Consider the following 23,976-nt stretch of genomic DNA (forward strand, 5'->3'; position numbering starts at 1 on the left):
CCACTTTGACTTTATGGGGTATTGTGTGTAGATCAGTGACACATTTTAAATTCAGGCTGTAACACAATAAAATGTGGAAAAAGTCAAGGGGTGTGAAAATTTTCTAAAGGCACTGCCTTGAAATGGGGGATCTGGCTCTTCAAGAGCCATGTTCTTAAGACAACCCTTAAACATTTGATCTGATGTGACGTTAAGCATCTGATGTTACGTTAAGCAAAAAGTGCATTGTTGTGGAGCGAGAGAAAGTAACTCCAAAGCTATAACCGCTCAGTTAAAAATAATAAAAATACAATTCTGAGTAAATGTAAGATGTATATCTTGGATTAATACTGTGCAGGTGCAATAAAGTGTTTATCAAAATGTCTGGTGAGATGTCTGTACATGAGGTCATTTCTCTCCTCACCAAGCAGGAAAAACACTTTTTTCCCGAGCTTGGCAAGCAGGATCACAACACACAACCCCATAAAGAGGCCAGAGAAAGTGTAAAAGTAAACAGAAACTCACTAGCCTGTTTATTAGGTACACCACCCCATTCACGAAAATGGATCGCTCCTACAGTGAGTCACATGGCCGTGGCTTGCTACATAAAGCAGGGAGAGGCGTTCGATTGAATGTTGGAATGGGAATCCTGCGTTTTTTACACAAGTGTCTAGGGTTTACCGATAATGACGCAACAAATTAAAAAACATCCAGTCAGAGGCAGTCCTGTTGTTGAAAACAGCTTGTTGAAGGAGAATGACAAGAATCGTGCAAGCTAACAGGCGGGCCGCAGACAGACAAATAACAGTGCAGTACAGCAGTGGTGTGCAGAACGGGCAATTGCAGCAGACGACCACACCGGGTTCCACTCCTATCAGCTAAAAACAAGAAGACGAGGCTCCAGTGGGCACACAATCACCAACACTGGACAATTGAGGAGTGGAAACACATGGCCTGGTCAGTCCCCAGACCTGGTCAGTCCCCAGACTTCAACCCAATAGAACATGTTTGGGATGAGATGGAACGGGCTGTTCACAGCATAAATGTACCGCCGTCAAATCTGCAACAACTGAGTGAGCCATCACGTCAGCATGGATCAAAATACCTGTGGAACGTTTGACACCTTATAGAACGCCCTGGATAATGCAGACTGTTCTGGAGGTAAAGGGGGGTCCGACCCAGTGCGAGATGGGTGTTCTTTCCTTCTTAATGCGTTTGAGCCAATCAGTTATGTTGAGCCAATCAGGTATACAGAAGATAGCCCAATTTGGTAAAAGACCAAGTACATATTATGGCAAGAACAGCTTAAATAAGCAAAGAGAAATGACAGTCCATCATTACTTTAAGACATGAAGGTCAGTCAATCCGGAAAATGTCAAGAACTTTGAAAGTTTCTTCAAGTGCAGTTGCAAAAACATTAAGCGCTATGATGAAACTGGCTCTCATGAGGACCGCCACAGGAAAGGAAGACCCAGAGTTACCTCTGCTGCAGAGGATGCGTTTCTTAGTTACCAGCCTCAGAAATTGCAGCCCAAATAAATGCTTCACTGAGTTCAAGTAACAGACACATCAACTGTTCACTACGTGAATCAAGTCTTCATGGTTGAATTGCTGCGAAGAAACCACTACTAAAGGACACCAATAAGAACAAGAGACTTGCTTGGGCCAAGAAACACGAGGAATAGACATTAGACTGGTGGAAATGTATCCTTTGATCTAATGAGTCCAAATGTGAGATTTTTGGTTCCAACTTCTGTGTCTTTGTGAGATTCAGAGTAGGTGAACAGATGATCTCCGCCTGTGTGGTTCCCACCGTAACACATGGAGGAGGGGGTGTGACGGTGCTTTGCTGGTGACACCGTCTGATTTATTTAGAATTCAAGGCACACATAACCAGCATGGCTACCACAGCATTCTGCAGCGACACGCCATCCAATCTGGTTTGCGCTTAGTAGGACTATCATTTGTTTTTTAAAAGGACAATAACCTAACACACCTCCAGGCTATGTAAGGGCTGTTTGACCAAGAAGGAGAGTGATGGGGTGCTGCATCAGATGACCTGGCCTCCACAATAACCCGACCTCAACCCAATTGAGATGGTTTGGGATGAGTTAGACCACAGAGTTAAGGAAAAGCAGCCAACAAGTGCTCAGCATTTGTGGGAACTCCTTCAAGACTGTTGAAAAAGCATTCCAGGTGAAGCTGGTTGAGAGAATGCCAAGAGTGTGCAAAGCTGTCATCAAGGCAAATCTAAAATACAAATCAAAATATATTTCTTTAACACTTTTTTGGTTACTACATGATTCCATGTGTTATTTCATAGTTTTGATGTCTTCACAATTATTGTAAAATGTAGAAAATAGTTAAAATAAAGAAAAACCCTTATCGGTGTGGCCAAGCTTGACTGGTACTGTACATATATATTTATTTACATTTCGGACTCTGACATTGCGCGTTCTGATGTCTTAATTTCTTGTTATTTTTCATGTATTTTTAAAAAACTTTTGGATTAGGTGTGTGTTATTGTATTGCTGCATTGTTGGAGCTGGAAACAAGCATTTCGCTGCAACTGTGATAACATCTGCAAAACTGTGTACGCGACCAATTAACTTATTTGATTTGAATCATGAAACTGACTTGCCTTAAAGGGAAACGCCACAACTTTTTCATTAGTTCAGTGTTCATACAATCCACAAATATTTTGCATGTCAGCAGTCAAGTTTTCAAGATATTGGAATTTCAAGAAGCAAAGTGTCACCGGCAACATCATTGTGATGCAAAATAAACGGGACAAAATACATCATGCAAAATACACGGGACAAAATACATCATGCAAAATACAACAAATATTTAAAGCATCAGAGGGAAACTCACTAATAACAAAAAAAAACTGAATGAACGACCATACCATAACTTTATTGTAGATAAACTCAGCTACAATTATTACAAAAGAGAACCAAAACAAAAAATGAATGTTAAAGGTAATTGTGATCCATAAGGTGCAGACCTCAAACCACTGCAGCATGATATTACAGCATGAGTGAGAAGTTTTTATTCTTTTCGACGTCCCTTAAAATTCCGCTGCAGGTTGTGATGGCCCATATTTCCCCATACTGAAATCAGTGCATCAACAAGTGTTCCACTCCATTCCGTTCCATTCTGCTGGTGTTCCGCTGTTTGGTGACAATGACATTCTCACAAGTTTTCCTAAAAGTCCCTGTCGGTCCAGACTACCCACCGGCTTCGCTAAAGCAACTTGCTGCTATAAAGAGTGCATTTGATTTTTTTCATTTCATTTAATGTACATTTTGTCATCCAAGAAGTTATATATTTTTTTCTTTAAAAGAAAACCACAACACTTTACTCCTTGTCCAATACACCAGCCCTTGTTAAAAATGAATAGGGTCTGGAAATGTATTTTTTTTTTAGATTGAAATCATTAATAGTACATTCTGCAAAATAAAAAATGTGGAGTAGGGGTACCTCTTTCTATTGGACATGCACTACTCCATGTGGATCTAGTCAAACATAATCTAGCTAAAGGGGGGTAGGGGGGATAGTGGACAAAACATAATTCAAGTCATGCCAATCAGAGGACATGGTAGTTTATGGGTTACATTACAATTCAATATTCAAATAATTACATTTAAGGTATACACAACACAGACATTTTAGCCCCTGATCTATTACAGATATATTTTACTACAGTGCTTTCATCAGATGGTATCCTGCTGTAGGCGCATTGTATAATTCTCATCCATTGCTTCTTAAATACAATTGTAAAATACCAGCAATTGAAACAGAAGCAAAGCCTAAACCACAAGTTATCCCTCCTCTTCACACAACCATGATATATAACTTACTTTTCATTTTTTAAATTCTTTCTCTGACATGAGGTAAAGTATGGCGCCCAAGTGCAATGCTCAATTGTGCTACATGTACAAAAAGAAAAAGAAACCAAAAAATGATTATCCGTTGCCAGTTCGCAATTGATTGAGGTCTACTTTATAACTACACTTCCATAAAACACCTTTACATAAAACACCTTTACTAAGACTCAGGTTGGAGGCAATGCATCATGCCGCAACATTTATCTTGAATTAGCACTTCTTAAGGGTGTAAATTCATCAGTGACAAAAAAAGCGGTGTGGTTGTGGCACCATATGAGTGATTTCACATTCTTGTAAAGTAATCTCCCCCACATGAAACATTGTGTACGCACTTTGAAATTCCACATTTTGGGAACAAATTTTATAAACTAAAAATATAGATATAATAATAATTAAAAAAAAATACAAAAAATAATATATATATATATATATATATATAAAAAGAGAGATCTGTACATATATATATATATATATATATAGATGAATGTTACATTTGCTGTTGTAGTTCGGGGTCACACAACTGTTGCTTGAGAGCGTGAATCCAGATTGCACTCTATACGATGTCAAACTATATGATATAAAACAAAAACGGTCAGAATATATACCACTGTAGTTTTAGCAAAGCCTCCCCCTTTTAGTCACACATGAGTGGAATGATGTTGTCAATAAAGTATACATTTAGCAAGTATAGTATATTTTCACATATTTACATGGCTACACAAAAGTTCAGAAACCAAATGATGTATGGCACCAGGTTAATAGTAATGCATACATACACATACCCACTATGAACAAACAGTGCTTGGCTCGTTGCAGCTACTGTAGGCAAGTTTTCTGAACCTTCGAGAGAATAGTTGTAGTATTCGCTTGATTAGGATACGATAAGTTGAAAGGCACCGTTTTAGTTTGCGTTATTTGTCTGTCAAAAATATACGTCATCAAACAGATACAAGTAACTGAGGGAATGTTGTATATATGTGCAAACAATTACGATATATATATATATATATATATACTGCTCAAAAAAATAAAGGGAACACTTAAACAACACAATGTAACTCCAAGTCAATCACACTTCTGTGAAATCAAACTGTCCACTTAGGAAGCAACACTGATTGACAATAAATTTCACATGCTGTTGTGCAAATGGAATAGACAACAGGTGGAAATTATAGGCAATTAGCAAGACACCCCCAATAAAGGAGTGGTTCTGCAGGTGGTAACCAGACCACTTCTCAGTTCCTATGCTTCCTGGCTGATGTTTTGGTCACTTTTGAATGCTGGCGGTGCTTTCACTCTAGTGGTAGCATGAGATGGAGTCTACAACCCACACAAGTGGCTCATGTAGTGCAGCTCATCCAGGATGGCACATCAATGCGAGCTGTGGCAAGAAGGTTTGCTGTGTCTGTCAGCGTAGTGTCCAGAGCATGGAGGCGCTACCAGGAGACAGGCCAGTACATCAGGAGACGTGGAGGAGGCCGTAGGAGGGCAACAACCCAGCAGCAGGACCGCTACCTCCGCCTTTGTGCAAGGAGGAGCAGGAGGAGCACTGCCAGAGCCATGCAAAATGACCTCCAGCAGGCCACAAATGTGCATGTGTCTGCTCAAACGGTCAGAAACAGACTCCATGAGGGTGGTATGATGGCCCGACGTCCACAGGTGGGGGTTGTGCTTACAGCCCAACACCGTGCAGGACGTTTGGCATTTGCCAGAGAACACCAAGATTGGCAAAGTCGCCACTGGTGCCCTGTGCTCTTCACAGATGAAAGCAGGTTCACACTGAGCACATGTGACAGACGTGACAGTCTGGAGATGCCGTGGAGAACGTTCTGCAACATCCTCCAGCATGACCGGTTTGGCGGTGGGTCAGTCATGGTGTGGGGTGGCATGTCTTTGGGGGGCCGCACAGCCCTCCATGTGCTCGCCAGAGGTAGCCTGACTGCCATTAGGTACCGAGATGAGATCCTCAGACCCCTTGTGAGACCATATGCTGGTGCGGTTGGCCCTGGGTTCCTCCTAATGCAAGACAATGCTAGACCTCATGTGGCTGGAGTGTGTCAGCAGTTCCTGCAAGAGGAAGGCATTGATGCTATGGACTGGCCCGCCCGTTCCCCAGACCTGAATCCAATTGAGCACATCTGGGACATCATGTCTCGCTCCATCCACCAATGCCACGTTGCACCACAGACTGTCCAGGAGTTGGCGGATGCATTAGTCCAGGTCTGGGAGGAGATCCCTCAGGAGACCATCCGCCACCTCATCAGGAGCATGCCCAGGCTTTGTAGGGAGGTCATACAGGCACGTGGAGGCCACACACACTACTGAGCCTCATTTTGACTTGTTTTAAGGACATTACATCAAAGTTGGATCAGCCTGTAGTGTGGTTTTCCACTATAATTTTGAGTGTGACTCCAAATCCAGACCTCCATGGGTTGATAAATTGGATTTCCATTGATTATTTTTGTGTGATTTTGTTGTCAGCACATTCAACTATGTAAAGAAAAAAGTATTTAATAAGATTATTTCATTCATTCAGATCTAGGATGTGTTATTTTAGTGTTCCCTTTATTTTTTTTGAGCAGTGTATATAGATATATAGATCTATATATAGATATAGATAATATCTATATATACATCTATATATATCTATATATATCTATATAAATAATATCTATATCTATATATATATATATACATACACACTATGTTCAAAAGTTTGGGGTCACTTAGAAATGTCCTTGTTTTTTAAAGAAAAGCACATTTTTCGTCCTTTCAAATAACATCAAATTGAACAGAAATACAGTGTAGACATTGTTAATGTTGTAAATGACTATCGTAGCTGGAAACATCAGATTTTTAATTTAATATCTACATCGGTGTACAGAGACCCATTATCAGCATCCATCACTCCTGTGTTCCAATTGCACGTTGTGTTAGCTAATCCAAGTTTATAATTTTATGTTAGCACAGCTGAAACCTGTTGTCCTAATTAAATAAGCAATAAAACTGGCCTTCTTTAGACTAGTTGAGTATTTGGAGCATCAGCATTTGTGGGTTCAATTACAGGCTCAAAATAGCCAGAAACAAAGAACTTTCTGCAGAAACTCGTCAAGCTATTCTTGCTCTGAGAAATTAAGGCTATTCCATGCGAGAAATTGCCAAGAAACTGAAGATCTCGTACAATGCTGTGTACTACTCCCTTCACAGAACAGCACAAACTGGCTCTAACTAGAATAGAAAGAGGAGTGGGAGGCCCCGGTGCACAACTGAGCAAGAGGACAAGTACATTAGAGAGTCTAGTTTGAGAAACAGATGCCTCAAAAGTCCTCAACTGGCAGCTTCATTAAATAGTACCCGCAAAACACTAGTCTCAACGTCAACAGTGAAGAGGCGACTCCGGGATGCTGTCCTTCTAGGCAGAGTTGCAAAGAAAATGCCATATCTCAGACTGGCCAATAGAAAGAAAAGATTAAGATGGGCAAAAGAGCAGACATTGGACAGAGGAACTCTGCCTAGAAGGCCATCATCCCGGAGTCATCTCTTCACTCAACTAGTCTAAAGAAGGCCAGTTTTATTGCTTCTTTAAATCAGTACAACAGTTTTCAGCTGTGCTAACATAATTGCAAAAGGGTTTTCTAATGATCAATTAGTCTTTTAAAATGGCAAACTTGGATTAGCTAACACAAAGTGCCATTGGAACACAGGAGTGATGGTTGCTGATAATGGGCCTCTGTACACCTATGTAGATATTCCATTACAAATCTGCCGTTTCCAGCTACAATAGTCATTTACAACATTAACTATGTCTACACTGCATTTCTGATCAATTTGATGTTATCTGAAAGGGCAAAAAAAATGCGCTTTTCTTTCAAAAACAAGGACATTTATAAGTGACCCCAAACTTTTGAACGCTAGTGTATATTAGATTGTTCAAAGTACAGATGTCACAGTAAAACGACTTCAGCATATGTCACTGCCATAGATATTTGTCAAATTGCAGTCTTGTCCAGAAAAACCCCAGTTTATTTGTACTGATATATATTTAGATAAGACATAGGGCTTGGCAATGAGCAGAGTGCAGTGTCTTCTGAGGTAGTTTACCTATGGTAGGATTTTATGAGTTGCCATACTGACGGAAAGCCTCAGAGGCGTACATGAGATGTACAGTTAAAGTCGGAAGTTTACATACACCTTAGCCAAATACATTTAAACTCAGTTCTTTACAATTCCTGACAGTTAATCCTAGTAAAAATTCACTGGCTTAGGTCAGTTAGGATCACCACTTTATTTTAAGAATGTGAAATGTCAGAATAATAGTAGAAAGAATGATTTATTTCAGCTTTTATTTCTTTCATCACATTCTCAGTGGGTCAGAAGTATACATACAGTCAATTAGTATTTGGTAGCATTGCCTTTAAATGATTTAACTTGGGTTAAATGTTTCGGTGTAGCCTTCCACAAGCTTCCCACAATAAGTTGGGTGAATTTTGGCCCATTCCTCCTGACAGAGCTGGTGTAACTGAGTCAGGTTTGTAGACCTCCTTGCTTGCACACACTTTTTCAGTTCTGCCCACAAATGTTATTTTGGGTTGAGGTCAGGGCTTTGTGATGGCCACTCCAATACCTTGACTTTGTTGTCCTTAAGCCATTTTGCCACAACTTTGGAAGTATTCTTGGCGTCATTGTCCATTTGGAAGACCTATTTGCGACCAAGCTTTAACTTCCTGACTGATGTCTTGAGATGTTGCTTCAATATATCCACATAATTTTCCTCCCTCATGATGCCATCTATTTTGTGAAGTGCACCAGTCAATCCTGCAGCAAACCACCCCCACAACATGATGCCACCCCCGTGCTTCACGGTTGGGATGGTGTTCTTCGGTTTGCAAGCCTCCCCCTTTTTCCTCCAAACATAACGATGGTCATTATGGCCAAACAGTTCTATTTTTGTTTCATCAGACCAGAGGACATTTCTCTAAAAAGCACAATCTTTGCCCCCATGTGCAGTTGCAAACCGTAGTCTGGCTTTATGGCGGTTTTGGAGCAGTGGCTTCTTCCTTGCTGAGCGGCCTTTCAGGTTATGTCGATATAGGACTTGTTTTACTGTGGATATAGATACTTTTGTACCTGTTTCCTCCAGCATCTTCACAACGTCCTTTGCTGTTGTTCTGGGATTGATTTGCACTTTTCGCACCAATGTACGTTCATCTCTAGGAGACAGAATGAGTCTCCTTCCTGAGTGGTATGATGGCTGCGTGGTCCCATGGTGTTTATACTTGCGTACTATTGTTTGTACAGATGAACGTGGTACCTTCAGGCGTTTGGAAATTGATCCCAAGGAGGAATCAGACATGCGGAGGTCTACAAAATTTTTTTTAATGGTTTGGCTGATTTATTTTGATTTTCCTATGATGTCAAGCAAAGAGGCACTGCATTTGAAGGTAGGCCTTGAAACGCATCCACAGGTAGACCTCCAATTGACTCAAATTATGTCAATTAGCCTATCAGAAGCTTCTAAAGCCATGACATAATTTTCTGGAATTTTCCAAGCTGTTTAAAGGCACAGTCAACTTAGTGTATGTAAACTTCTGACCCATTGGAATTGTGATAAAGTGAATTATAAGTGAAATAAATCTGTCTGTAAACAATTGTTGGAAAAATTACTTGTCATGCACAATGTAGATGTCCTAACCGACTTGCCAAAACTATAGTTTGTGAACAAGAAATTTGTGGAGTGGTTGAAAAACTAGATTTAATGACGCCAACCTAAGTGTATGTAAACTTCCGACTTCAACTGTATATATATTAAATATAACACCATACAATCCTCTTCAAACCTAATTCATTCATCAACTTTGGGAACCATTAATTATTTAATTACGTTTCTTGCACACCCACAGTTTTAGGACAACACAGGTGTACAGGTTAAATAATGAAACATCTGTGAGGAATGCCATTTTCGAGTGAGAAAGAATCTTAGAATCTAGAATCTTAAGCCCCCCCAGACTGTACAAATTCAGCCATTTTAAGCCACAATTCTGCTGTACCAGACAACATTTTCACATCGCGGGCAAATTTGTAGGTCGTAAAGGATTGTCGGACGGCTAGGCTCGTTCAGTGTGACAGGTCTGCCAATTAAGTACCACTACGTGCTGTCGGTCGTAGGATCCGTGTAGAGTGGCTGGTGTTATGAGCTGATCCCGGTGACTGACCAATAGGATCACGGCTGGCACTGAGTATGCACACAATAATACGATTATTGTGAATAGTCAGATTACTATAACAGTTCCATTTAAACATGCTGTGCAAGAAGAATGATTTCCCTAATATTCTTGTTTACATGACACAGCTGAAATCGGGCTACCTGATGGGATTTTGAAAAATGCACCAAATCGCCAATCAAAATAAACGGTCAACCACAGCGACCACGTTATTTTGGGGAAGCCGATTTGATTGAGTGGAAACATATAAAGGTTGCTTGTGAAAACTATGCATACTTTCAGTTTTTACACTGCTGTAGTTGACGTAGTCTACATCGGCTGACGTAGCCTCAAGCCAAATCGCAGAATGTGACGACAGAACTGAAGAAAATCTTACAATCTGACAAGGTTGATATCAAGATTTTAATTTGGTAACATCGCACAGTGTGACATGTGACAATCGTAAAAGGCTGAATCCGACGTACAGTCTTGCAAAGGCCTTCGGCATACACTAAGACTGCGCTGGCCACACACGGTGAGAGATATAGAGTGCAATCGGTTTACTTCAACAAGCTACAGTACAGGAGGCCCCCTCCATCTGATCATGGCCAATTCATGTCTTCTTCATTTGAAGAGGACTGATGCTCAACAGAGACTAAATACATTAGTTTAGGCTTATGTATGTGCAGAATAAGAATACCCTCTGGTTTTACCCGACCAAATCATCAAGCATTAAATCAATTGGGCAGGGAGAGAAGAAAAACAAAGAGAACACCGATGCAACTGAACCGCTACAGCTTGAAGGCTGCTAGAACAGGACAACCAACCCAACTGACAGATTTCAAAAAGGTCAAAGAAAGAGGTATTATAGTTACAGTGCAAAAAGGATGAGAAATTCAAGCTTAATACAACAAAAAACATAGCACCAAAAACAAATGCATGCAATCAACTGAGGTATTCAAGTGAAGAGGGCTTATTGATACTATTGAGAGAAAATAAAGACATTTAGTCTAAGAGGCTATTTAGTCACATAACGTGGGCGCTATGTCACAATGTGTTTTAAGTAAATAATGAAACAAAAAGGCTGGTATGCATATCCCTCGGAACTGACTTCACATGTGCAACCCTGTAGCATCACATCTGTATTAGCTTTGGTAAAGTGAAGGGATGTGTGAACCACGATTCTGTTGAAAAAGAAGAACAACCTGTGTCCTAAAGACTGTAATCAAAAGGTGCTCTGAGTCTTACAAAATGACCAACAAAATAAAGATGATCAATCTTGGTATCAAAAGACATTGAGACTAAAGTTGTCGACTTATGTCATAATAATAAACATTTAATATCTCTTTCCCTCTAGATATATTGATAGATTTATAAATGTTTTTCATAAGCCATCCAGTTGCCATGGTTATTAATACATAAGCTACACGAACATGCATCCTCGAGTGCTGTTTAAAAACTATTTTTAAATTTACAGTAAGCGGGAATGTTGAATTCCTATTCTTTTTTTCAGGATACGAGGGAGGGCCTTAGTATGTAAGGCAAATAATATTTATATTTCATCATAAATGTATCTATATATTTTTGTTACATATAGGATTTTGTTGTCCAATCCGACCACACAATTCTGAACATAACAGACCCTAATGGAATAAGTGCAATAATGATTGAGGGTACGTCCCAAATGGCACCCTATTCCTTATATAGTCCACTACTTTTGACCAGGGCCATAGGGTCCTGTATAGGGGATAGAGTGCCATTTTAGACGCACCCTAAGAATACCATCTCAAGACAGAGTTCAGAGAGAGGTGGGCCACACTGGTCGTCTTCACTGGTGGTCTGGCCTCTGCTTGCCATTTCCTTAGCAATAGCATTTTAAGAACCGCTTTAAAACTGGCACTAGTGCACAGACTGAGGAGTATAGCGTTTTTAGATTTACACCTTTGATTTGAACTATGTACAAATCTAATACTACTCATAATACGCATACGCCTAGCATCTCACTGACACAAAGCAAAGGTTAAACAAACAAAATTAAAAAAAATTAAAAAGTGAGAAATTAACAAAGCAACACCTGACCTTTTTTTTCTTTTTAACACTTTGCTATACGTTAATAAAGCACTCTTGTGATTACACAAAGCAGAGAACAGAAGGAAAGTAAAGATTGTGTTTGCAAAAAAATGTAAAATAAAATGTGAAATCCGTTACAACTAGATCAGCTCTCGTTGTGACTTCCCCATGTCTCCACAGAACGTTCCCTGGCTGCCTTGGTTTGCCATTGAGGGCTGAAGATACAGGACTAATGCTGGACTGTGTTGGTAGTTAGCATCAGTTGCTAGCACTGGTAGCTACTGGTTAGCGTCAGTAGTTAGCATCAGTGGCGACTAGCTAACATCAGTAGCAAGCTAGCATCAGTGGCTACTGGCTAGCAACAGTTGTAGGTAGATAGCGTCAGTTGCTAGCATCAGTAACTAGCTAGTTAGCGTGTGAAGCTCAGTTGTTTGGGACCTGAGGTTGATTGGCTTTGAGGCTGCGCAGGGCCCGGCGCGCGGCGGCAGACTTGGCGATCCGGTAACTGCGGCCCACGCCTTTGAACTTGCCCTTGCCCACGACCTCCACTGTCACGCGGACCTTCCCGTCGTACGTCCGCTCCGCAGGGCTAAGGAAGGGGGCATTGAATTACATATAGGACAATAGTACATTGGCATCCTAGCAACACGGTCAGGAAAGCTTTCATTCTAGAAACTAATTAAATATTGTACAATGCATATAGATTCTATAATATGTGAATTATAGAATCTATATGGGGTAGGGGGTGAGTTAATAGAAAAGAGAATATAATAATTGCAATCAAGTAAGTAAGCAAGCAAGCTAAAACTTAAAAAAATATACACAGTAACAGTCAAAACTTTGGACACCTACTCATTCAATGGTTTTTCATTATTTTTTACTAATTTTCCACATTGTAGAATAATAGTGAAGACATCAAAACTATGAAATAAAACAAAGAATCATGTAGTAACCAAAAAAGTGTTTCATATTTTATATTTCAGACTTTTCAAATAGCCACCCTTTGCCTTGATGACAGCTTTGCACACTCTTGGCATTCTCTCAACCAGCTTCATGTGGTAGTCACATGGAATGCATTTCAAATAACAGGTGTGCCTCGTTAAAAGTTAATTTGTGGAATTTCTTTCCTTCTTAATGCGTTTGAGCCAATCAGTTGTGTTGTGACAAGGTAGAGGTGGTATACAGAAGATAGCCCTATTTGGTAAAAGACCAAGTCCATATTATGGCAAGAACAGCTCATATAAGCAAAGAGAAACGACAGTCCATCATTACTTTAAGACATGAAGGTCAGTCAATGCGGAAAATGTCAAGAATTTGAAAGTTTCTTCAAGTGTAGTTGCAAAAACCATCAAGTGCTATGATGAAACTGGCTCTCATGGGGACCGCCACAGGAAAGGAAGACCCAGACTTACCTCTGCTGCAGAGGATAAGTTCATTAGAGTTAGCTGCACCTCAGATTGCAGCCCAAATAAATGCTTCACAGAGTTCAAGTAACAGACAGTCTCCTCTGAACAGTTGATGTTGAGATGTATGTGAATCAGGCCTTCATGGTCAAATTTCTGCAAAGACACCACTACTAAAGGACACCAATAAGAATAAGACTTGCTTGGGCCAAGAAACACAAGCAATGGACATTAGACCGGTGGAAAACTGTCCTTTGTTCTGATGAGACCAAATATGAGATTTTTCGTTCCGTGTGTCTTTTTGAGGAGCAGAGTAGGTGAACGGATGATCTTCACATGTGTGGTTCCCACCGTGAAGCATGGGGGAGGAAGTGTGATGGTGCTTTTCTGGTGACACTGTCAGTAATTTATTTAGAATTCAAGGCACACTTAACCAGTATGGCTACCACAGCATTCTGCAGCGATACGCCATCCAATCTGGTTTGCGCTTAGCAGGACTATCATTTGTTTTTCAACAGGACAATGACCCAACACACCTCCAGGCTGTGTAAGGGTTATTTGACCAAGATGGAGAGTGATGGCGTGCTGCATCAGATGACCTGGCCTCCACAATAACCCGACCTCGACCCAAATGAGATGGTTTGGGATGAGTTGGACCGCAGAGTGAAGGAAAAGCAGCCAACAAGTGCTCAGCATGTGGGAACTCCTTCAAAACTTTTGGGAAAACATTCCAGGTGAAGCTGGTTGAGAGAATGCCAAGAGTGTGCAAAGCTGTCATCAAGGCAAAGGGTGGCTACTTTGAAGAATATAAAATATATTAGGATTTGTTTAACGCTTTTTTGGTTACTACATGATTCCATGTGTTATTTCATAGTTTTGATGTCTTTACTATTATTCTACAATGTAGAAAATAGTAAAAATAAAGAAAAACCATTGAATGAGTATGTGTCCAATCTTTTGACTGGTACCGCGCACGCACACGCACGCACACACACACACACACACACACACACACACACACACACACACACACACACACACACACACACACACACACACACACACACACAGAGAGAGAGAGAGAAAGTATTCAGATCCTTTCACATTTTGTTACTTTATAGCCTGATTCATTTGGAACCACCAAGACTCTTCCTAGAGCTGAGCAATCGGGGGAGAAGGGCCTTGTTCAAGGAGATGATCAAGAACCCAATGGTCACTCTGACAGAGCTCCAAAGTTCCTCTGTGGAGATGGGAGAACCTTCCAGAAGGACAACCATCTCTGCAGCACTCCACCAATCAGGCCTTTATGGTAGAGTGCCAGACAGAAGCCACTCCTCAGTAAAAGGCATATGACAAACCACTTGGAGTTTGCCAAAAGGCACCTAAAGCCTCTCAGACCATGAGAAACAAGATTCTCTGGTCTGAAGAAACCAAGATTGAACTCTTTGGCCTGAATGCCAAGCATCATGTCTAGAGGAAACATGGCACCATCTCTACGGTGAAGCATGGTGGTGGCAGCATCATTCTGTGAGGATGTTTTTCAGCGACAGGAAGGTTAGACAGGATTGAGGGAAAGATGAACAGAGCAATGTACAGAGCGATCCTTGATGAAAACCTGCTCTAGAGCACTCAGGACCTCAGACTGGGGCGAAGGTTCACCTTCCAACAGGACAATGACACTAAGCACACAGCCAAGACAGCGCAGGAGTGGCTTCGGGATAAGTCTCTGAATGTCCTTGAGTGGCCCAGCCAGAGCCCGGACTTGAACCAAATCTAACATCTCTGGGGAGACTTGAAAATAGCTGTGCAGCAACGCTCCCCATCCAACCTGACAGAGCTTGAGAGGATCTACAGGGAAGAATGGGAGAAACTCCCCAAATACAGGTGACAAGCTTGTAGCCTCATACCCAAGAAGACTCGAGGCTGTAATCGCTGCTTAAGGTGCTTCAACAAAGTACTGAGTAAAGGGTCAGAATACTTATGTAAATATTTTAGCAGTTTTTTTAATATTTTGATCAATTTGCAAAGAATTCTAAAAACCTGTTTTGCATTGTCATTATGGGGTATTGTGTGTAGATAAATGAGGAAAATTAACAATTTAATCAATTTTAGACTAAGGCTACGTAACAAAACGTAACACAATTTGGAAAAAGCCAAGGGGTCTGAATACTTCCCGAATGCACTGTATACACACACAACACACATAACAAAAATCCTCCTACCTGAACTTGGCTGTCTCAGGCTCCATCTCCAACAACTCCCGCACCGGAGAGCGAGGGACATTAGCTGAGAATTTCTCTGCGGGGGAAAAGAAAAACGTTATAACATGAACCCTCATCTTTTAAACTCCTCAGACAGACATATGAGAACACTAATATTTAGTAAATCGTTGAAACTAAAAGCCTCCCTGCATGAACTGCCAAACAATCAGAAAAGAGAAAATCAAAATGTGGAAGAAGTAGTTTCTCGCTCTCCTCCTTACCTATAAGTGGCCTCATCATTGGATAATACACTTGCCACACTGTCTCCAGTGACATTCTGCTATCCATGTAAATTGCTCCGGCTAGTGACTCAAATATGTCTCCCATTGCCTTGGGGACCTCAATGTCCTCCTCTTTTGCCTCGTCTTCCTCTGAGCGCCGAAGCTGAAGGAAAGGGGGAATAACAGAGATGCCATAAAAGTCGTTTTTGTTAAGGTGGAAAAAAATATGTTATCACGAGTGGATTGAATGGTTGTTTTTTTGTTGGTCTGTGCTCTAGTACGGCATCTTTCTAATAACTCGGACTGAACATTGTCTCCCATGTGATATCATATTCATATCTACTAACAAATGTGCTAGGAAAAAAGTAAATGTTTGCTATAGAGTGAATTGAGCATTTTCCTTTGGAAAATGAATATCTGAGGAGAACATTTCGAGATATCCAATTGGTAGTTACAGTCCCCCGAAGAAGCCGCACTGCTTCTTGACACACTACTCGCTTAACCCGGAAGCCAGCCGCACCAATGTGTCGGAGGAGAAACAGTCCAACTGGCGACTGTGTCAGCGTGCAAGCGCCCGGCCCGCCACAGGAGTCGCTGGAGCGCGACGGGACAAGGAAATCATCCCCTATCCCGGACGACGCTGGGCCAATTGTGCACCGCCTCATGGGTCTCCCGGTCGTGATACAGCCCGGGATTGAACCCGGATCTGTAGTTACGCCTCTAGGACTGCGATGCAGTGCCTTAGACCGCTGCGCCACTTGGGAGGCCAAGTGTTAAATTCAAGTAATACAAGTATTGAACTGTATTAAACGTCCAATGCAACTGTTTTTACATCAATATTAAATTGTTTCTGGTTAACAATTAAGTACCTTACAGTGAATGTTTTAAATTAAAACGGTAGAAAATGAAACAAAACATAGCTTCTTAGCGAAGAGCAATTTCTCAAGAAAGGAGTGGTCTGAGTGAAGGGGGAATCTGAAAATTAGCTGTTATTGGCAGAGAGGTTTGGAACTATTTCTTATTGGTCTATTAACTAACTTACCACTGGGTGATGTCACCAGACAGGCCAAACTCCATCTCACCAAAACACGCTGAAATTTCAGATGGTCTTTTCAAACAGCTCTTACACTAAAAGGGCATTATCGCCATTTTCAATTTCACAGTATTACTCCAAACTCAGTGTGGAAATGTATATAAAACACAGGCAAATCACATTTTTTACTGCACTGTGCCTTTAAAGTTATTACTGTATTAAGTTTAATAGCAAACACAAAGTCAGCTGTACCCTCACACACACACTGGAGACCCAGAGACCCCGCCGCCCAGTTGAGCTATTAAGGGGAAATATTTACACATTTCCTGAATTAGGTTTTCTTCTTTAAAATGTTTTAATGTTATCCCTTTGGCATAAAACAAGCTCTGCTCAAACGAGATCCAATTCACTGCCAAGATAGGCACTTAAAAATAAATTAAATCCAACTGGATTTAATTTAAATGTAATTTTATACTGAAAATTCCAAAATCTAAATCTAAAACAGATTCATATGAACTGACAGCCTATGTTTTGGGACTTTTATGTTAGGGGCAGAAAAAACATGAGTATGTCCCACAAAACATGTTTAAATGTTAGTAATTATCAACAAGGCCAAAAGCTATCATTAGGTCTCTGCAAAGATTTCTTGGTGGAAATATACACTGGGGTATGCTGGGAAAATTTGGAACAATAGAAGAGAAGTACAACAGATGTACACCCACAACAACAAGCAAACAAACACCCCAGAACACACATAACTTTTGTTCCACATCCATGAAAGTACCAGTAAATAAGCTACCACAACAAAACACCACACTTCTTCACCAAGGATGCATCCCAAATGGCACCCTGTTCCCTATATAGTGCACCACTTACAGGGAGCCATTTGAGATGCAATCAAACTTTACAATCGCGGGGATGAGACCACCCTAAACCCACCTCAGAGTCCATGCCTTGCATTTCGTTCTTCTCCAGCTGGAATTGCACAAAGTCGTCGATGACATGAAACAGCTCGGGCGACACAGCCTTGAAGTACTTGTGGAAGTCGTACTGGACGGCCAGGGAGGCGAAGATGGTGTTGTTGACCAACGCCGAGCGCAGGTCTGTGAGCACGCCGGGAGAGTGTTGGCGCGGATCTTCATAAAGGTGCTTCGTTATGAGGTAGTCTAAAATTGCATCGCCAAGAAACTCTAGTCGCTGGTAACAATCTGGGAAAGAGAGAAAATGAGGGAGGGAGGATGGAGAGGAAGTATGAGGGAGAGGAAGCGTCAATCATTCCACAATGGAACAACATTATATTAAAAGGCACACTATAGAAAGTGTTGGAATGAAGTTTTTACAAAGTTTTAGAAACAATGCAATCTTATGCAATATGTGCGTTCCTTCATTAGGATTCATCCATTTTGAAATAGATTCCGTAGGAAACTCATGCTTACCTGTAATGGTGTTGTAATGGTAGGAGGCGTGTGTGAAGGCTTGCAGCAGGTAGGCCTTGTTCTGGAAGGTGTAGCTGATCTTCCTCTCAAAGTTCTCAAAGCCAGAGATGAGGTGGTTGAGGGTGAGCTCGGCATCCGGGTGGTCAAAGATGCAGCGGGGTGGGATCTTCAGCCAGCCATACTGGAGGTCAAGGTTCATGACCTCTATGACCCCGCCCTTCTCCTTCAGCCTCCTCCTTTCAACCGGTAACACCTGTTATATGAGAGTGATAGGTTGTATTATTACGTCATACTTCATGTGATGGCTCAGGGATGTAACTTGTACATTTGATTTTCCCATAGGTCACATAGTTGCTTTGGATAAAAGCATCTGATATTTATAATAATAAACATTATCACAGGCATCAATTACCTTGAGGAACATTGTAACTAGAGTGAACATTAACACAACAGTAGAGTTAGTTTAATAGATTAGAGTCTACATTAACACAAGAGTAACAGCATAGGTAGACGATAGAGAGAGGTGGTGTATCTGAGGCCATACCTTGAGTCCCAGTGAGCAGAGGAACATCTGAGCAGCCCTCTCCCCACAGCTGGTGAGGTAGCAGCCCAGCAGTGCCTCCACACAGTCAGCAATGCTCTTGTCAGCGATGCACTGCTCCGTGTGCAGGTCATAGGAGATAGACTGTTTCCCCAACTCCGCCCCACAGTTCTCCTCCGACGGGTTCCAGAAACCCACCACGAAATCATCCTCCTCCCCTGCCTTGCTAGGGTCCAGGTAACACATGGCATCCCACGAGCTGGAATAATTCACAATCATTTGATATGTCTACTTATTAATTAAGTGGTATGCCAAATCAGTCATTAATGCACTGTCCATACATTTAGGTAGAATATACAGTACCAGTCAAAAGTTTGAACACACCTACTCATTCAAGGGTTTTTATTTATTTCTACTATTTTATACAGTGTAGAATAATTGTGAAAATAACAAAACTATGAAATAACACATATGGAATCATGTAGTAGCCACCCTTGTGAAATTTCTTTCCTTCTTAACCTCTCTCGGGTATGTGGGACGAAATCGTCCCACCTAGTCAACAGCCAGTGGAATCGAGTGGCGCGATATTCAAAAACCTTAAAAATGCTATAACTTCAATTTCTCAAACATATGACTATTTCACACCATTTTAAAGACAAGACTCTCGTTAATCTAACCACATTGTCCGATTTCAAAAAGGCTTTACAACAAAAGCAAAACATTAGATTATGTCAGGAGAGTACCCAGCCAGAAATAATCACACACCCATTTTTCAAGCTAGCATATAATGTCACAAAAACCAAAACCACAGCTAAATGCAGCACTAACCTTTGATGATCTTCATCAGATGACACTCCTAGGACATTATGTTATACAATACATGCATGTTTTGTTCAATCAAGTTCATATTTATATCAAAAACAAGCTTTTTACATTAGCATGTGACGTTCAGAACTAGCAAACATACCGGAAACTTCTGGTGAATTTACTAAATTACTCACGATAAACGTTCACAAAAAACAAATTATTTTAAGAATTATAGATACAGAACTCCTTTATGTAATCGCGGTGTCAGATTTTAAAATAGCTTTTCGGCAAAAGCACATTTTGCAATATTCTGAGTAGATAGCCCGGCCATCATGGCTAGCTATTTTGACACCCACCAAGTATGGTGTTCACTAAACTCAGATTTACTATAAGAAAAATTGGATTACCTTTGCTGTTCTTAGTCAGATCTGTTATACTCAGACACACCATTCAAACAGTTTTAGAAACTTTAGGGTGTTTTCTATCCAAATCAAACAATTATATGCATATTCTAGTTTCTGGGCAGGAGTAATAACCAGATTAAATCGGGTACGTTTTTTATCCGGACGTGAAAATACTGCCCCCTACCCAAGAGAGGTTAACCTGTTAGGGCTAGGGGGCAGTATTGACACGGCCGGATAAAAAACATACCCGATTTAATCTGGTTACTACTCCTGCCCAGTAACTAGAATATGCATATAATTACTGGCTTTGGATAGAAAACACCCTAAAGTTTCTAAAACTGTTTGAATGGTGTCTGTGAGTATAACAGAACTCATATGGCAGGCCAAAACCTGAGAAGATTCCATGCAGGAAGTGGCCTGTCTGACAAATTGTGTTTCATCTTGGCTCTTTTTATTGAAGACTGAGGATCTTTGCAATAACGTGACACTTCCTACGGCTCCCATAGGCTCTCAGAGCCCGGGAAAAAGCTGAACGATATCGAGGCAGGCTCTGGCTGAAACACATTATCGCTTTTGGCAAGTGGCCGATCAGAGTACTATGGGCTTAGGCGCGTGCCCGAGTCGACCGAATGCTTTATTTTCTTTTGTCTGTTTACCTAAACGCAGATTCCCGGTCGGAATATTATCGCTTTTTTATGAGAAAAATGGCATAAAAATTGATTTTAAACAGCGGTTGACATGCTTCGAAGTACGGTAATGGAATATTTAGATTTTTTTTGTCACGAATTGCGCCATGCTCGTCACCCTTATTTACCATTTCGGATAGTGTCTTGAACGCACGAACAAAACGACGCTGTTTGGATATAACTATGGATTATTTTGAACCAAACCAACATTTGTTATTGAAGTAGAAGTCCTGGGAGTGCATTCTGACGAAGACAACAAAGGTAATAACATTTTTCTTATAGTAAATCTGACTTTGATGAGTGCTAAACTTGCTGGGTGTCTAAATAGCTAGCCCTGTGATGCCGGGCTATCTACTGAGAATATTGCAAAATGTGCTTTCACCGAAAAGCTATTTTAAAATCGGACATATCGAGTGCATAGAGGAGTTCTGTATCTATAATTCTTAAAATAATTGTTATGTATTTTGTGAACGTTAATCGTGAGTAATTTAGTAAATTCACCGGCAGTGTTCGGTGGGAATGCTAGTCACATGCTAATGTAAAAAGCTGGTTTTTGATATAAATATGAACTTGATTGAACAAAACATGCATGTATTGTATAACATAATGTCCTAGGGTTGTCATCTGATGAAGATCATCAAAGGTTAGTGCTACATTTAGCTGTGGTTTGGGTTTATGTGACATTATATGCTAGCTTGAAAAATGGGTGTCTGATTATTTCTGGCTGGGTACTCTGCTGACATAATCTAATGTTTTGTTTTCGTTGTAAAGCCTTTTTGAAATCGGACAGTGTGGTTAGATTAACGAGAGTCTTATCTTTAAAATGGTGTAAAATAGTCATGTGTTTGAAAAATTGAAGTTTTTGCATTTTTGAGGAATTTTAATAACGCGCCACGGGATTACACTGGCTGTTGAGTAGGTGGGACGACCTAGCCCATAGAGGTTAATGCGTTTGAGTCAAACAGTTGTGTTATGACAAGGTAGGGGTGGTATACAGAAGATAGCCCTATTTGGTAAAAGACCAAGTCCATATTATGGCAAGAACAGCTCAAATAAGCAAAGAGAAACAACAGTCCATCATTACTTTAAGACATGAAGGTCAGTCAATGTGGAAAATTTGTGCAGTCTCAAAAAATATCAAGCGCTATGATGAAACTGGCTCTCATGAGGACCACCACAGGAAAGGAAGACCCAGAGTTACCTCTGCTGCAGAGGAAAGGTTCCTTAGAGTTACCAACCTCAGAAATTGCAGCACAAATAAATGCTTCACAGAGTTCAAGTAATAGACACATCTCAACATCAACTGTTCAGAGGAGACTGCGTGAATCTGGCCTTCATGGTCGAATTACTGCAAAGAAACCACTACTAAAGGTCAGCAAAAATAAAAAAAGACTTGCTTGGGCCAAGAAACACGAGCAATGGACATTAGACCGGTGGAAATCTGTCCAAAATTGAGATTTTTGGTTCCAACCGCCGTGTCTTTGTGAGACGCAGAGTAGGTGAACAGATGATCTCCGCATGTGTGGTTCCCACCATGAAGCATGGAGGAGGAAGTGTAATGGTCTGTGATTTATTTAGAATTCAAGGCACACTTAGCAAGCATGGCTAGCTCAGCATTCTGCAGCAATACGCAATCCCATCTGGCTTGCGCATAGTGGGGCTATCATTTGTTTTTCAACAGGACAATGACCCAACACACACCTCCAGGCTGTGTAAGGGCTACTTGACCAAGAAGGAGATTGATGGAGTGCTGCATCAGATGACCTGGCCTCCACAATAACCTGACCTCAACCCAATTGAGATGGTTTGGGATGAGTTGGACCGCAGAGTGAAGGAAAAGCAGCCAACAAGTGCTCAGCAAACGTGGGAACTCCTTCAAGACTGTTGGAAAAGGATTCCTCATGAAGCTGGTTGAGAGAATGCCAAGAGTGTGAAAAGCTGTCATCAAGGCAAAGGGTGGCTACTTTGAAGGATCTCAAATAAATGTGGATTTGTTTAACACTTTTTTGGTGCTATTTCACAGTTTTGATGTCTTCACAATTATTGTAAAATGTAGAAAATAGTTAAAATAAAGAAAAAACTGAATGTGTAGGTGTGTCCAAACTTTTGACTGGTACTGTATATTTTTACCTCTGTTTTATATATTGTATGAAATATAATTTTATGTATAATTCTGCATATGTACCAAGTAGTTCAAATAAACAATTGATTGTATTATAATAGTTCGAGCCCTGAATGCTGATTGGCTGAAAGCCATATAACCATATACCACGGGTATGACAAAACATTTATTTTTACTGCTATAATTGCGGTGGTAATCTATGCATAGTCACCTCACATCTACCTACATGTACAAATAACCTCGACTAACCTGTTTCCCCGCACAGTGACTCGGTACCAGTACCCCCTGAATATAGCCTCGTTATTGTTACACAATTTTATTGTGTTACTTTTTATTACATTTTTTACTTCAATTTATTTAGTAAATATTTTCACAACTCTATTTCTTGAAATGCATTGTTGTTTAGGGGCTTGTAAGTTAGCGTTTCACGGTAAGGTCTATACCTGCTGCATTTGGCGCATGTGACAAATGCAATTTTATTTTAACCAGTTTATAATAGCAATAAGGCACCTCGGGGGTTTGCAGTATATTGCCAATCTACCACGGCTAAGGACTGTATCCAGGCACTCTGATTTATATCATGCTTAAGAAAAAATAAAATAAAAATGTATTAGTCACACGTGCCGAATACAACAGGTGTAGACCTTACAGTGAAACGCTTACTTACGAGCCCCTAACCAACAATGCAGTTTTAAAAAATATGGATAAGAATAAGAAATAAAAGTAACAAGTAATTAAAGAGCAGCAGTAAAAGAACAATAGCGAGACTATACAGAGGGGGTACTGGTACAGAGTCAACGTGCGGTGGCACCGGTTAGTTGAGGTAATATGTACATGTAGGTAGAGTTATTAAAGTGACAATGCATAGATGATAACAACAGAGAGTAGAAGCGGTGTAAAAGGGGGGGGGGGGGGGCAATGAG

The 23,976-nt window shown here is 40.7% G+C and overlaps 1 protein-coding gene across 1 annotated transcript in view; it reads right to left on the minus strand.

The window, feature by feature from the left end:
• Nucleotides 1-10,473: 10,473 nt before the first annotated feature.
• The window catches only part of LOC106611270 (endoribonuclease Dicer), a 78,851-nt gene continuing 65,348 nt past the window's right edge, over nucleotides 10,474-23,976 (minus strand). The window contains 6 exon segments of the mRNA XM_045724952.1: nucleotides 10,474-12,728; nucleotides 15,765-15,840; nucleotides 16,025-16,187; nucleotides 17,997-18,265; nucleotides 18,494-18,746; nucleotides 19,038-19,293. Of these exon segments, the coding sequence (XP_045580908.1) occupies nucleotides 12,563-12,728; nucleotides 15,765-15,840; nucleotides 16,025-16,187; nucleotides 17,997-18,265; nucleotides 18,494-18,746; nucleotides 19,038-19,293 (1,183 nt within the window). The 3' untranslated portion in view covers nucleotides 10,474-12,562.

The sequence above is a fragment of the Salmo salar genome, chromosome ssa09 (assembly GCF_905237065.1).
Source record: "Salmo salar chromosome ssa09, Ssal_v3.1, whole genome shotgun sequence".
Taxonomy (NCBI): Eukaryota; Metazoa; Chordata; class Actinopteri; order Salmoniformes; family Salmonidae; genus Salmo; species Salmo salar.